Source organism: Entamoeba invadens (assembly GCF_000330505.1).
Source record: "Entamoeba invadens IP1 unplaced genomic scaffold scaff_1105074725183, whole genome shotgun sequence".
NCBI classification, from domain to species: Eukaryota; Evosea; order Mastigamoebida; family Endamoebidae; genus Entamoeba; species Entamoeba invadens.
Genome location: NW_004443692.1, coordinates 505,370 through 522,070, shown reverse-complemented (window position 1 = coordinate 522,070; position 16,701 = coordinate 505,370). Strand labels below are relative to the sequence as shown.

The 16,701-nt window shown below is 25.0% G+C and overlaps 3 protein-coding genes across 3 annotated transcripts; 2 read left to right on the top strand and 1 right to left on the bottom strand.

The window, feature by feature from the left end:
- Window positions 1–1,508: 1,508 nt before the first annotated feature.
- On the top strand, window positions 1,509–2,267 carry EIN_180190 (hypothetical protein; the record flags this gene model as incomplete). Its single annotated transcript, XM_004260675.1, has 1 exon — window positions 1,509–2,267. The coding sequence occupies one exon, from the start codon at window positions 1,509–1,511 to the stop codon at window positions 2,265–2,267; it is 759 nt and encodes a 252-aa protein (XP_004260723.1).
- A 209-nt stretch (window positions 2,268–2,476) lies between these two features.
- Window positions 2,477–3,040, top strand: EIN_180180 (hypothetical protein; the record flags this gene model as incomplete). The annotated part of the gene is made up of 1 exon (XM_004260674.1): window positions 2,477–3,040. The coding sequence occupies one exon, from the start codon at window positions 2,477–2,479 to the stop codon at window positions 3,038–3,040; it is 564 nt and encodes a 187-aa protein (XP_004260722.1).
- A 2,922-nt stretch (window positions 3,041–5,962) lies between these two features.
- EIN_180170 (hypothetical protein) lies at window positions 5,963–7,613 on the bottom strand (the record flags this gene model as incomplete). Its single annotated transcript, XM_004260673.1, has 3 exons — window positions 5,963–7,164; window positions 7,188–7,215; window positions 7,260–7,613. 3 exons carry the CDS (start codon window positions 7,611–7,613, stop codon window positions 5,963–5,965), a joined length of 1,584 nt encoding a protein of 527 aa, XP_004260721.1.
- Between the last annotated feature and the right edge of the window lie 9,088 nt (window positions 7,614–16,701).

The following is a 16,701-nucleotide window of genomic DNA, read 5'->3' as shown; positions in this document are numbered from 1 at the left end:
TCTATTTATTATTAAATTAGAATTTGTCTTTATTTAAATTAATCAACAAATATATTATGATTGTGCCATATTCAAAATAGTCTTATAAAATATGCAAAGTAAATTTTGTGTATTCAAATATGTAGTGCTGTTGTATTCAAATAATATTTAGAAATGAATGTTGACACAAATAGAGTCAAACACATAACTCAATTATAGTTTGATAGAAACAGAACAAAGAATAAGTAATAATTTGAAAAAAATAAGATATTTTAAGTGCTATTTGTTATCAATTAAATTTTATAGTATTCATACTATTACAAATTAAAAATAGAAAAAATGCGAGAGTGATGTTAAGTGTTTATTTTTTGCTCGTTTTTTTTTTGTTGTTGTTGACTGTTTGATATTTTAGTGTTTTGAATTCCCAAGTTTTGAATAAAATAATAAACAAATTGTATTATTGTATTTAGTTAATTTACTATAGTATTTAGTTTTTTTCTTCTTTTATTTTTTAATAATTTGTTATAAAAAATTATAATATTACTATTATAAAATATAATAAATACAATAATAATCAGTTTTGTGTTTTTACGTTATTTTTTTAAAATCACACTTTAAAACAATATTCAAATCACCCATTTATTTTTAACATAACAACCATTTAAAAATATTAAATAAAACTATTTATATAATTAATTAAATTAATAAATTTAACTGACTTTTTAAGTAAAACAACGAAAAATATTCGAAAAAATTGTTTTAAAAGTTATTTGTGAATATGTAAAATTTTTGATTTAAAAAATGGATAAAAAGCTAAAAATTGTTAGATTTTACCCCTTTTAATACAAATAAACCTTTTTAAAAAGTATCATTTTTTTATATTTTAATTATTAACCCTTTTATCTTTTTTATTAAAAATCTTAATAAGAACTACAATTATTCAATAAGGGTTGAAAACACCATAAAGCGATGGTGAATAAAAAATAAAAAAGACAACCAGAGGCAAACCAGAGGCAGACAAAAATTTGAGTGATGGTCAGAAAGAACAGAAGAAGATGCAACAAGACGAAAACGAGATTAAACCCCAATATTATCAACATGTGGGATATTTAATTGACGATCACAAGTAAAAACGCCTCTGTAATATTTAAATGAATGTTGTGTCAACTTTTTTGTATTCTATTTTATTTTTTTTACTAAAACAAGTCTAAAAATAAATCATTATAAATATAACATCTAAAAATATACAAAAAAAAATCATTTTTTCTTATTCCCAAAAGTGCATTATAGGGTTTTCCTTTTTCTTTACACAAAATGAAAAGATGGTAAAAAGTCAAAATTGACTTGTTTTTGTTCTGGAAGTTCTACCAAAATCGACAATGGGTTTATCATTTACAACCACTTTATCACACCCCTATATTATTTATTATATATATATATGTAAATCAATGTAATATCATAATATATTAAATTAAAACAATAAATTTCTATCGCAAACATTTTTATCGAATTAAAAAAATATAAACCTTATGCAAGAAGACGAGATTGTTGGCACATTTAAATGGAAGAAAGAAGGAGAAGCACCAAAAAGCTCACGACACTTTAAAGCTTCGCCTGATCCGACTTACTCGTTTGATCCCAAAGGAAGTAATTTAACTGAAGTTGAGTGTTTTAGGTTGTTTTTTGAAGAGATAACAAATAATTTTTTATTGTTTTCAAATAAAAAAATAGCCAAAGAACAGAAGACTGATGATAACAAACTTTCTAAAACGAGCATCCTGAGGTACCTAGGAATTCTTCTCTACATGGGAGCTCACCATGATGTTATTAATCCCGTGGAAGAGCTTTGGTCAGTCGACCACGGAAAATCTATTTATAGAAATAGAATGCCACGTGACATGTTTAAATTCATTTCTTCACACATCGAAACTTACGATGTGGGCCAGCCAGATGATGTTTGTGATTGTGCATCAGACACTTCAGATGATGGGGATGTCGAAGAGAAAGAGGAGGCTGACAACGGACCAGAAGGAGAATATTTCAATGGTGTGGAATATTCAGACCAAGATTTCAGAGATCTCTCTGAAGAGCAACTCAGGAAAGATGTCAGAATCAAAAGGGGCATCGTTGGTAGTGGAGTTGTTAAAGTCGTCCCTGCAATAACTCCAAATGCACACGACAGCTTTTCTAAAATTAGAATGGTTTTAGATAAGTTTATTTCTAACCTTGTCAACCAAACCTATTACAAACCTAGTAATAGTGTTTCGGTTGACGAACATTTGTGTTAATACAAAGGGCATATGTGGGCTAAGGTGTATATTAAGTCTAAGCCTGGACGTTATGGTATAAAGTTTTGGGTTTGTTCTATTTTTACTAAATGAGTTTTATTTATGAAGTCAAAAATGACGGATAGTTATTATTGGTTTGACATGAATGATCAAATTTAATAATTTAATTATTTGTTTATTTGAGTTATTTATAGTTTTCTAACTCGTAGATGTGTGCTGACTGTGAGACAGGAATGACTCTAAACCTCCAAATGTACTGTGGTAAGTGTGGTGGTAAGGAGGACAATCAGGGCTTTAGAGTGGTCAGGGACATGGTGCTACCCATGTTATGCCGTGGTAACAAGTTTACCGTTGTGTGTGACAACTTCTTCTGTACGTTAAGGTTGTCACACTACCTTGCTTCATGTGGGTGCCAACTTTTGGGAACCATGAGGATTAATAGGAAAGAACTTCCTGACGAAGCCAAAATAATCAAAGGGAGAACTCCCGATACCACCATCTTTTTCTCGAAAGGAAAGTGTAAGCTCATCTCTTACTTCAACGAGAAAAAGAAGCTGGTATTGGTCTTGTCAACCTGCCACGAAAAGAATGAAATTGAAGTCGTCGAGCAGGATGTGTTCATTGGCAAAGAAAAAATGACAATACACAAACCCCAGCCCATCCTTGATTACAACCACAAAATGGGTGGAGTTGACACTGTGGATCAGATGACCAGGTATTATACATGTAGACGTCGAACAAACGGGTGGAACATCAGGGCTTTATATGATTGATAAAGCTGCCTTAAACGCGTATAAAATGTACTCAAATTACCACCCTTGCAAAAGGGTGGATTATTTGAACAATCTTTCTGGTGCTTTAATGAAAATGAAATGATTTTTCTATTTTGTTTGGTTTTTTATAAAGTAGGAACTGTTTATTTCATTCAATACGTGCTTTTTTTATTGAACCTCGAAAAAAATTATCGTGAAATAAAATAAAAATAGGGGTCATTATACCATTTTTTTCTTTTTTTACTTATGGATAAGTTTTTAAAAACTTGTGTTATAACAACATTGTGATGTTGTTACTCAACATCATAAACAACCGTTGGTAAAGTATATGCATGAGTATTATGGTGATAATGGTGTTATAATGGTGTTTGTTGATAATTCTATCAAATTGTAAATTTATTATTACAAAACTACAATTTATTAAATTTTTATTTTTATAAATAATATTTTTTTATAATATAATATAGTTCAAAATATTTTTTTATTGTTTGTTAAGTTTTTTACTATTTGTTTTTTGTTTATAATTTTTATTATCCCTTTATTTTTAATTTAAATTATTGGTTTGTTGCCCAAAAATGCATAATTTAAAAATGCATAAACAGTGAATGCAAAATAAGCATTTGATTACCATATACAATAACATTTATATGAAAATGATAATATCAAATCAATTTTGCCCTTTGTTTTTGTTTGAAAATGATAAAAAAAAATAAAATAACAAATAATGAATTCATATCTTGCTTCTTTGATAATGGCACGATTTGAAACTCAACAGGTGACCATAAAACCTCATGTTGATTAAATTTTATACAAACGCGACTATATTGACTGTTTAAGTCATTTTTCGAGAATTTTTCTCGATTTTGTGATTTTTGATACTTTTGAAAATGTATTTCAAATATTTTTTGTTTATTTTATACTTATGTTCACTAAGATTTTTATTTTTTACAAATTTTGTTTTTTCCCGTCCTTGAAGGGTTAAATAACATAAAAGGATTTTAAGTTATATATACAGTATGGTCACTTTAGCTTATGTGGAACTTTACCTTCTGCAAGGAACCTGTTATAATATATAGTTATTTTATAATATAAAAAAATTGTGGATTCCTCCAAAAATGGTAAAAATAACACAAAATGGATTTAAAAAAATTAATGATTTCAATTTTATTATTGTTAGTGAAAAAAAACACAAATAATTTACAATATATTATTTTTTCATAAAGAAGATTATTTATGTTCATTATATTTGATAAATTTTGATAAATATCATGTTCATAGCAGTTTAATAGAAAAACATACGCTATTTTATATAATTTTACAACTAAATTGATATGGAAATTGTTTAAATTATTCAATCAACAGGAAGATCAATGAGCATCGTAAGAGTGTGGTCGTTTTAAAACGATTTTCAATGACAACCCATTTTATTTCAATGTTTTGGACACCAGCATAAATGAGAAACTCACGTACCAGTAAACGCTGTCCAACGAGAGTTTGTTGACATCGTTTGTGTCATTGATATAAACTGTATTTCAAAACTCTGTACCGTTTCCATAATTTATATAAACCCTTTGTATTAATTTCCCATTATTTACTGTTTTTTATTTGTTTTATTTTTTATTTTCCTTTTTGTTAAAACAACAACGGTACACAGTTTAAAACCCTTAAAAATCAATACAGTTTCAATTATTGAACAAAAAATCGGGAAATCACCCAAATGTTGGGTAAATCTTTCCCGATTTTCCAGGTTCGTTATTTGGTCAGTGGTTTATTTTGTAACTAAACGTGAGTAAAACAACATATTTCTAACAAACACAAGATAAAAGACAACATAACAACAAACAAATGATGTGATGAAGGACCCCACTGCATTAAATAATACAACACTTAAATTAATAATAAGTTTCTATTCATTTTAACAATTAAAAAAGTAATCGATAACATAAAAAACATTTAAACCAATCGAGGTTATTAATCAAAAGAGTCTTAAATAAAATAAACAGTTCAAAAATAAAAAACTTTTCAATTGTATAGTCTTAACCTATTTATCTTCTCTGAATGCCTATTTTACTTGTTTATACTTTTCATTTTTATCCAAAACACAACTTGGTGATTCTGTAAACATGGACATCGAATCATATAGTCGTGTTTTCATTTTTGGCAAAATTTGTGTTGTGGTAAACAAAATTTTAATCCAAAGTTTGTTTTTTATATATTTTTCAAGTAAATTATTGGTGCAAGATTTTTTTGTCAAGTAGAATTAAAAAAAATCAGGTTTGTTATCTTGTTTTTTTCGAGTAAATATTTTAAACAAGAAATGAGGGTTAAGCAAAGAAAAAATAATTTAGGAATAATAAGTCCAATAAATTGGGACGTCCCAGTACAGAGTTTTGAAAAACAGTTTATTTTTGCGTAATTGTATTTCCTTTGGCGACGAGACAAGCTGGTAGTAAGTATCATATACCATGTTACAAAACAAAAAAATACAAACCGGTATCGGGAATTTCTCTTTACGTTGGCTAAAGTCGTGGTGTAGAGACTTTAAACATTAATTTATTTAATTTAAACTTCTGGTTTTCTTGTTCAAAATTATCCAAAAACTACCTCAAAATAGCTTTTTGCATAAGGCAGTGTGTCTGGTATTATTAGAATTGAATTGTTTTAACTATTTAAATGGTTTTGTTATATTAAAATTAAATAATAAAATCCTTGCATAAGGTAAAGTTTTGCATAAGGCAGAGTGTCCATACGGTATATAACAATATAAAAACACAAATAAGTTATCATTGATAACATAACCAATATAACATTTGACATTTATATTACTACATTTTATTTTGTTATTTTTCATAAAAAGTATAAATATATCATATTATATTTTATTTTATCATTACATTAAAAAATTGACATTAAAAATGTAAATTAATTAATGTCTTTATATTCCAATCGTGGATGAGATTTTCCAAATGCAAAATTTTCAATAATCGTCGATCTTTTCAAGTTTTTGACCAACACTAGATTTTTGCAATCATAAAATGCATTCTCTTTAATCAACCGCGTGTTTTCACCAACCCATATCTCTTTCAAACTATCATATTTATTCTCCAGATAATGACTTACAACAGTAACATCGTCCGGTATATAATAAACCCCATTATAAACTTTCCAGTTGTAAAGATAATACAACACGATATCTCCTTCAATTTTGTATTTTGGTTTCAATAATTTATAAATTTGATAATCCACATTTCCACGATATATAAAGTCTGTTTGTATTTGTGCAAATTCAATGTTTTTTATTATTCGGTAATCCAAGTTTAATATTCGTTCGTTATTCAACAAGTCGTTGTTAAGAAAAGTAATTGATGTTAATTGCCCGCTCCAATTAATTATATTTCCATATTCTTCTGTATAAAGTAAAGCCGCTTCTTGTATTGTTGTTAGTAATGAAAAGTCAAAACATGTATTGAGACACTTTGGTAAAAGTAATTTTTTGATGCTTTTACATTTTTCAAAATTCACGGGAAATATTGCCGTCACACTATCTGGGACCGAATAAGTGTCAATTTCCAAATCTTTTAATCTCACATCATTTTTAACAGTCTTCAAGTTTGTGATATTTGATGGTAACATTCCATTGAGTAATTCACAATCTTTACAAGTGTACACATACTCATCGACTTCCAAATTCTTTGCGTCAAATAACGTCTTCATCCAGCACGCAGCCTTCCCTTTTACTAATTTAGCACCAACAATTTCAATTGATTGTAACGAATCGCACTGATACAATTTGTTGAAAGTTATAGTCGAATTCATTGTGAGTGCCGTTAAAGTTTTCAAGTTTTCTTGTTTTTCAAAAACCTCCACGTGCGACAAATCAAGTTGTTTTAAGTCACTACCAGACAATGCATCTTTGCGAATCACTTTGACTGTTGGTGCAATGTTTTTGTCACCAATATATTTCATTCCGTAAAAGGCGGATTCACAAATTTCAGTTACTGGACAGTCAATAGAAACATATTTTATGACATCGTTTCTTGTGATAAACAGTTTTTTCTTGATATTGGAAAATACACTTAAACATGACGCGTTCAATTCCAAATCAACACTTTGTGAAGGACGTGCTGTCACGTGTTGAATAGATAACACGTCGTAAAATGGGCAGTTCCCGCACTCTGTCAAATAGGAGCAAAACGTGAGAGCAGAGAGTTTGTCACACCCAATAAATATATGAAAACCCGTTTTGTAAATCACGAGCAGAAAAGGCGATATGTGGGCATACCACTTTCATTTTCTCATTCAACATTTTTAATTTTGTGAGATTAAGAGGGTAGTGCACATAATACTGATAAAATCCAGAGACAAATTTGTCATGTTTGCTATACAAGTGAAGCGTTTCAACATTTTCAAAATAAATTTTTATCTTTGGTTTCCATGAAATTGGGTTGAAGTGAAACATCAGTGGAATCTCTTCAAACTTTTTGCAAACCAAAATCAAGTTTTTAAAGTCATTCAAACACACAAAATATTTAGAAACAATCATCATCGAGTACCGGTCTAAAAACGTTTTCATTCGATGTATTTGTATTTTGAGTTCATTTTTATAGTTATTTTCATAAGATTTCATGTTTTGTTTTTTACAATAAATTTAATATAATAATTTATAATTATAATGTATTTATTATAAATTATTTAAATACAATCAAAAATGTCTATTTGTCGTAATTATAATTGTCAAATTCTCAAATTTGTCGAACAACTGGCCAATCATTTTGGTGTAAGACAAATAAGTATTTTGTTATTGAATCTGTAACTTTTGTTGAATATAAAACCATATTTTTAATAAAAAAATAAATTTCAATATTAAATAGAATTTTCTACAAAATTCACTCATTTACGACAAATAGATATTTTTTTCTGCTGGATTTACGACAAATAGACGCCTTTGACTGTATAAATAATTATATAATAATTATAATCCCAAACATTAACATGTCTTATTAATAAAATTAATTAAAATATAAATAACTTTATTAAAATACAAAAATAAATTTATGATAATGTTTTATATACATGTAATTAAATAACAAGACACCAACATTTGTTATTTCCTGTTTCTTTTCTTGTTTATATTTTAAAATTATTCGCAACACAGCCGTACTTCATTTCTTGAACACCCATATTGTTTTTAGTAAAGGTGTAAAACAGTTGAGTTCCGCACTTTTTTATCATTTTAATTTCTTTCTTGTGAAGATACATTTCGTTCTAAGTTTGATTTATAATTCCACTTGAAACTAAACATGATAAGTTTAATTTAAAATATATGGTATTTATATTAAAGATTATAAATGATTCACAAAATTATAAAAATCCTAAAAGAAATATTGGTAAAAAAGTCAAAGAAATAATTCAAAAAAATTTGAACCAAAGGAAAGATAAATTTTCATAAATTGTTAAGGTAGCGAAAGAAAGAAGGCAATATTTATAATTAATTTTTTTCGATATACTTCGTTTATTTAAATTTGAGCTCTTCTCAAATGGTTAAAATAATGGAATTAATGGAACTGGTTTTAGAAATATGTGGTGTTAAAAAAATATTATTGATAATAAAATGTGTGCAAAAACAATTTGAAGTAAAATAAAATATATATCATATGTTGCAAAAGATGATAAAAAATTATGGTATAAAAAAGTGCCCATATTTCATAATAACAGATTCGCAATCAACCAATTCAGATGAGCATTATTCATTATTTGCAAGATTCTATTTGGGCAATTTTATGACAAAAGAATTAAAAATAAGAATTAAAAATAAGAATTAGTTATTTCTATGGAAATAAAAAATCTTCTGGGTGGTTGGATTGGATTAAAAAATCGTTAATAAAAAGAGAATTAAGTTTTGAAAATATAAAAAATATAACAGTTGATGGTACAAATACAATGAAAGGTGAGGATAATGGGTTATCGGGTAAATTGATGAAAAGTTGTGATAATTGGAAAGTATGTTGGTTTAAAAGTAATTATTGTTATAACCACCGCCTTAATATTAATTGTAAAGTGATGTGTGAGATTAATAAAGAAAAATTGATGGAATTGTTTTTAATACAAATCACAACCGAAACATACAGAAATGCATGGCATAATTATATAAAAAACGAAAAATTGAATGATATGTTAATAAAACTGTGTACTTATAGTAATACAAGATTTGTGTTTAATGAAAATGTTGCAAATGTATTATTTGAATGTTATGAACCATACAAATTGTTTAGTCAAAATGATAAATGTAAATTTAATGAAATTGAACACGAAAAAATATAAAAAAAATGAAATGGGATTACCATTATTAAATAATGAAATATTCGTTGGAATGTTATAAGTAATGGAATTGATATTGTGTTATGATTATATCCAGCTGGTTGCAATCACCAGAAATGAGACTGCCAGTGGCTCTTGAAAGAATCAAAAGAATGATTGAATATATGTATGAATTGAAAAATGAAATAAAAAATGAAATAAGCAAACAGTTTGAGGATCTTCCATTTATCAAAGAAATAAACGACGCTGAGAAAATAAAAATTGTGTCGAAAACTTCCCATTGAACTATTATACAGATTTTTAAAGGGGTCATTATTTCGGTTTGTGAACCCTTTGCGTGTTCGTAAAAACACTGAACTTGTATACAATGAAAAACTTCTTGACACTTATGATGAATTCGTTCGAGTTATTGATGAAGTAAGAGTATTAAAAAAGAGCGAAAAATCAAATGAAATTTTAAGAAACGAGGAACAACAATTGTTTGAATTTCAAAAAAGCGGCAGATGATTTGGCAGGGGATATCGAAATATTTATGATCCCAGAAATTATTGATAAAATAAATATTACAAAATTTGATGGTGATTATGCAACAAAAGTGGAAAATTTAGTTAAATACCTAAAAACAATGAAAATGTAATGAAAGAATTGAAAAAGTGACAACACAAGTGAATATCAAGTACCCAAAATAAAAATGAAAGAAGAATTGAGAAAAAAAACTAAACTATGTTACATTAAGCGGACACTTTAGTAACATAGTTTATCACTTTGATAAAGAAAATAATATTAATGATGAAGAAAGTGTAATAACAGAATCTGACAGAGCAGAAGAAGTAAGTGTAGTTGATGAAATACCAATAAAGTTGAAATATTTAAAAGATAGAGTGGAATTTAGAAATTGGAAAAATGAAGAATTGCAAAATTTTAATCAATTTTGCCCAAATATATATATATATAACAACAAAAATGGTATTAAAAACTATGAAAGATGAAAAAAAGAAAAAACATCCCAACATAATAAAATCCGTTGAAAATATGATATTAATAGCAGTGAGTACTTGGACTTATGAGAAATTATTTAACAAATTAGAACAACAAAGCAAACAAAATTTGTATGATGAACACAGAGAAGAAAGATATGACGCGAAAAATATATTTAAATAATTGATTAAAAATTAAAAATTAGTTAATAACAATGATAATAAACAAACATTAATAAGCTTCTTTTTATTATTCAGTTCGCTATTTATTTATATAAATTGAGGTAAATTTTCAAATTATATATTATTATTTATTGTTAATATTTATATTAATTGATTATAAATTGATACCATATTATTTTTGTGATTAAAATTTTAATAAAATGAATAATATTTGGATTAAATCATTAATTCTAAAGTTTTTTATCTTTTATTTTAATATATTGTTTGTCTCTTTATAACATATTTTGAAAAGAGTCTCAATTATACCTATTTTTTAGTGATTTGAAACAAATAAAATATATTTTTAGATTACCAACTTTTTATAATTTCGGCAAATTAAAGTGTTTTTTACCATGAATTTTTAAAATTAACTTTAAATATAATACATGAAAAATCTTTAAAATATTTTAAAAACTTAAAATTCGATATGAGTAGAATTTATTTTCATATTTGTGTTTTTTAAATTTTTGAGGTTTATTGTTGATGTAATTAGTGCAAAATCCATTTCAAATTATTTTCAAAATAACAAAAATAATATTGTTAGTAAATTAATACTAATGATTATTGTACATATTTATTTGATTCTAATTTATTTTGAATGAAATTAGTTTTATTTTCAAAAATGTTATATTTGCCAAAAAATACACAACATTTTATTTAAAAATTGGGAATTGGGTTTAAACCATAAAAACGATAAAAAACCGAGACATTAATTGTTTCGCTTTACAAAAAGTGTTCACAATACATTTTAGTTTTTAATACCCAAAAAATAAAAAAACATGTTATTTCAAAAAACAATTGTAATAAATTAAAATAAATTAACGGTTTTTTAAATATAGTATGGTCACTTTGAGTTGTGTAAAATTTTGCGATTTAAAAGACTTTTATAATTAATTTATAATAAAATAAACCATTATATAGTTTGATAATTTCTATTTTTAATTATAAAATTACCATATATTATAATTTATTATTAAAAAATACTTGGTGGAGATAATTAATAAATTAATTTATATTAAAATTTATTAATTTTATTATAATATTTATTTCTTAAAACACAAATTATTATTAATTACTAAAACTAACAAACGTTAATTTAAAAAAATGTGTTAAATTCATTGTTAAATCCATTAATTATGTTTCATACATTAAAAAATTCTTAACCCTGTTTTTTTCAAAAAGTTTTTTTGGTTAGGCAATTTGGTCCTTCTTTTTTAAAACATACTCTGTAGCTTTTGCATTTTTTACTCACAAAATTTTTGTCTCATTTTTGTTTTTCTGTTTTTTTGAATATCAAGTGCACCTTTAATCAACAAAATACACTTTTATTTTTGGAAAAATACTTTTACCAAACTTTTTTAGAATTGTGCAAAAAAATACAGATTTAAAAATAAATCATATACATTTTATATTTAGAACTGGTCTTTTAATTCCCGATCATTTAAGTCTACATAGTGTATTATTTAACTATAAAAAATGAAAAGTTATCCAAAATGAACAAAATAACACTAAATTATTAATTGGTTTAACCAACAAGCATAAACACCTTTATACCAAAAAGACAAAAAATACATTAAAAATTATTACAACTGAAACCCCCGGTTCTTAACAGAAATAATACACTGTTGTCTAAAAAATAAAACCAAAACGGCAAAAAATACGACTATAACAGATATTTATGTTGTATAGTAACGGGAAATATTATTAGATGAAACTTGAATATATACAAAACCTCAATCTTAAAAATAATAAAATTATCTTTTAAATCGAAATTTTGACGTTTTCTTTTTTTTCAGTGTATTAATAATAAAAATTTAAAGTATAATTTAATTTTTTTAAAATAATAATTAAATATATAATAAATATAGTAGTATTATATATTTATAATACTACTAGTACAGTGGTGGTATAAACCCACTTAAGTGAGTAAATTTTGTGAAACTTTGGTTGAACTTTAAGCAAAAATAGAAAAAACTTAAGTACCATTCTTTATAAATAGAAAAATGGGTTTGATTGGGTCTTTTCTTTGTTTTTTGAGAAAAAAGTCATTTTTGCTCGAGAAGAAAAAAAATATTTGAAATGGTTTTTTATTTTAATTAAAATAAACTTAAAATAAAGCTTTTGTTTTTTACAAAATTGGTTTTGAAAAGTATTTTCTTTTAACAAAAAGAAGCTCAAAAAAGGTTCAAAAAGTGAAAAAAGAACAATAATGAACACAATGGACTAGCTTGAAAATAAAAGCCGGATTGGATTTGTGGTCTTTTTTGTGCACATTATTTCAATGATTATTTTTTAACAAATAACATTAAAAAAATATTTCATAACAGTTGTTGTTAAGACTCAAAAGAAGATGATAGAAATATAAAAAAACATAACAAATGAATTGAAATAAACGAGAATTCAAACAAAAACAATGACAAATAAATGACATTTAAGGAACAATAAGAGAAAAAACGGGATAATACAAAGAATTGAATTTTTTGGATTGAGATTGAATTGATTATTTTTTAATTTTATAAACTTCAAAGTCGGTATTTTTAAATTAAACTTTTGAGCTTTTGTCGAAAACTGTTTTAAAGAAACATTTGGATCAAAAAATAAGTTACATTTTGTGTAAATAGTAAAATGTGGTTTTTTACACAAAAATGAAAAAATCGTACACTTTTTGTTCTAATACCAAATAGATTCTGGATTCGACAAGTTTTCCACTCAAAGCATTAAAAACAGTGTTTAAACTTGAAAAGGACTTAAAAAATCATAAAATCTTCACCAGAACAAATCAACATATAGCCCAAGTTTTTGCAAATGTCATGGAATAAATTTTAATTGATTATTTTTTCTTTTTTGTTTTTTTGTTATAAAAATGTTATAAAAATGTTATTTTTAATAAAAAATAATTTGTTATTATTAAAATGTTTTTGTCTTATAACATAATTACAGTTTTTTTAAATTTTTTGTTATTTCCAAAAATAAAACCAAAATTTACTCACTTATGTGGGTTTATTCCAAATTAAGTACTTAAATATTGCCACTGTAAATATATTTATTTATATACTAGTAAAAATAGTACAACAATATCTAAAAATAAAAAAGAATATTAATAACACATACGGTATAATCCGGGTTTAATTCACTTAAAATATTTTGGAATTATCGGGTTTAATTCCACTTTTTTCAAAAAAATTTTTTTAATGATTTTTAAATCAAAAATAATTGATGGAATTAACTTTCGGTAGTTTCATAGTTATAATATTTTAATAATTATTTGATTCAATCAAAAACAAATGATGATGGTAAAGGCTTTTTCATCGTTTCTAAAAATAAAGTTTTTTAACTATTTAATATAATATATTAATTAAAATTATAGTAAATGGGAGCTTGGGATAATAATTGGTCTGGTTCCCGAATTAAAAATGTGTCGATAATTTACTCCGAAACAGTGAAAACCGAGTGAGACGATAATCAAAAAGAAGGCACAGGCGGCCTGTTTGTGCACCCGTTCCACATACTCTCAATGTCCTCCTTAGCACAGATCCCAATGAACGCCCCGTTTGAAAAGGGAACCACATCAGCGTCCAAACAGTACGGAGGAGGAAAGTCGGTGACATGGGGACGCACTAACGGTGACTTAAAGATGGAATTCCTTTAAAAAACACTCGCGGCAAATACTTTGTTAAGGTGGTGGTGAAACAAGTCTGTTTAAATAAATGAAATGAATAAAAACTAGAGTATATTATGTTTTTTTATTTATTTATTATTTTATAATAAGTAATTTATATTATTATAGTACCGAAAAATAGTCCAGATACAAAAATAATGCATTTTTATTCAAAAACAAATATTCAGATTAATTTGGGTAAAACCCCAATTATTTCACGTAAATTTAAACAAAAAACAAGACTATGATAATAAAACTCAAAAGTGTTGTTTTTATTTTTTTTCTCACTTCGGGTTTAATTATTTTTGAATGAATTAAACCCGATTATTTAATTAAACCCGGACTATACTGAATATCCAAATAAAATAACTATATAAAAATTAATAACAACTATTAATAAATAGTTAAATGAATCTACAAAAAAACACATTCAAAAAAACTATTAATTTATATATTTTTTAATCATTAAATATAATTTTAAAAACTTATAGATAAATATTGATTGATTTAATTAACGAAAATGTTATAAATATAATATATTTAATTATTATAATTTAATTTATTATAATATATAAAAAATAAAAAAAAATGTGTTAATAAAAAAAGATAATAATAAAACTAATTATTTATTGGTACATATTTTAAATCTTATATTGGTATTATTTTTATTTAATGTGTTATTATTTTTAATACATTTTTTATACTAGAGTACCGTGAAAAATCACTGCGGCGTGAAATATTACTGCGAATTGTTATTGGGCAAAAAATAATGTTATTGTTGCCTGTAAAACATAAAAAATAATTTACTTTGTAAAAATGTTATATATTATGGCTATCAATAAAAACAAGGGTAAATTCGTTAAACGGAACATTCCAAACAACTCAAACTAGATATTGGTTTTTATTTTATTGATATTAACAATTTATAACTTATAATACTAAACAATACATCAAAACATAATAACAAAAACGAATAAATTAAAACATCGAAAATTTGAATGAATAGTCCACCTTTTGGACACCATAATATGAAATTTGATTTCTGCTCATCTAGTCGTTAATTTTTGTTGTGAATATTCAAATTATTAACTCCAATTAAATAAACTCAAATTACCATTATAATCAATAAATTTAAACATAATAATAATACAAAAACACACATAAATATCAACTCGAATTATAAAGATCGAATAAATGTTTCAACTTCGAAATTATTATAACAACACAAACTGCAATACAATAAACATAAACAAAAAACAAAAACACGTTATAAACATATCATATTGATAAATTTATAAAATATAAATCAATTTGATGATAACAAACGGTTAACGAGCATGGGTTTTTCAAATGGTCGATAATTTAATCACACCATTTTAAAATTTAAATAATTTGTTGAAATGAAAGAATTAAGTTGTTTGGGGTTCTAGTGTATTAACCCTTTTAAAATAATGATAATTTATAATAAAATTATCCATAATTAATTGACTAGTTTAATTATATGATAATAATTATTAAAAAATAGTTTCACACTCAGAAAAAATAAATTATAATTTATTGTTGTTTTATTATAAATTATTGATATGTTGATGTTAATTAAAAATACACGTTATTTAACTATTTCACTTGTTTGTTGTTTATTATATTTTAATTATCTTTATACTAAAATAATAGTTCATTGTTTGATTTATTTGATGTGAATTGTGATTGTATTTTCACATCATTCAACAATCAAAATAGCCAGTGATCATACAACCAACATGTCAAGTATTTACTGCACGGTTTATATAATACAAATAAAGGTATTAAATACATAATTATATTGTTTATTCATTTTGTTTTTAAACCATTTTTTGTGTCACGGTGTGACGGGTTAGATTCTTTCTTTGGATTTTTTTAATCGAAAAATCAACGACTTTCATAAAACATAAACAAGACATTGAGTAATGATTTTTCAAATAACAAATCATTGTGAAAGCAACTAATGAATACATTTTATACATCAGAATGAAATTATATTATTAAGTGATTATTTGGTAATTAAAATTATGAAAACGATTTTTTATTTATAATTTTTAATCTTTAACGACAATACGATATTAAGCAAAATTTTATTGTTATAATGTGTTCATATTTTGGCAGAGATATGGACTGTTCAATAAAATTATATTTCATAAATTGATGTAACGAATAAAGCAATATCAATTATTGGTACATTTATTCACATTTTGACAATATCAAAACACATTTTTACTTGATAAAATAATTTTTGGATATTCAAAACTATAATTTAGAATTTGTCTTTTTGTAATAACAATAAATTTAAAAACGTTTGTTTTTCAATTAGAAAAGGAAAAAACAAAACCCTCATAAAAAGTATATAAAAACGCCATTGTTCCTCTTAACGCAATCTGTTGACTTGAACTCAAAAGATTTTGTAGAACAAAATTGTCGTTTTTCGTTTTAACAGCCTCGAATAACAAAAA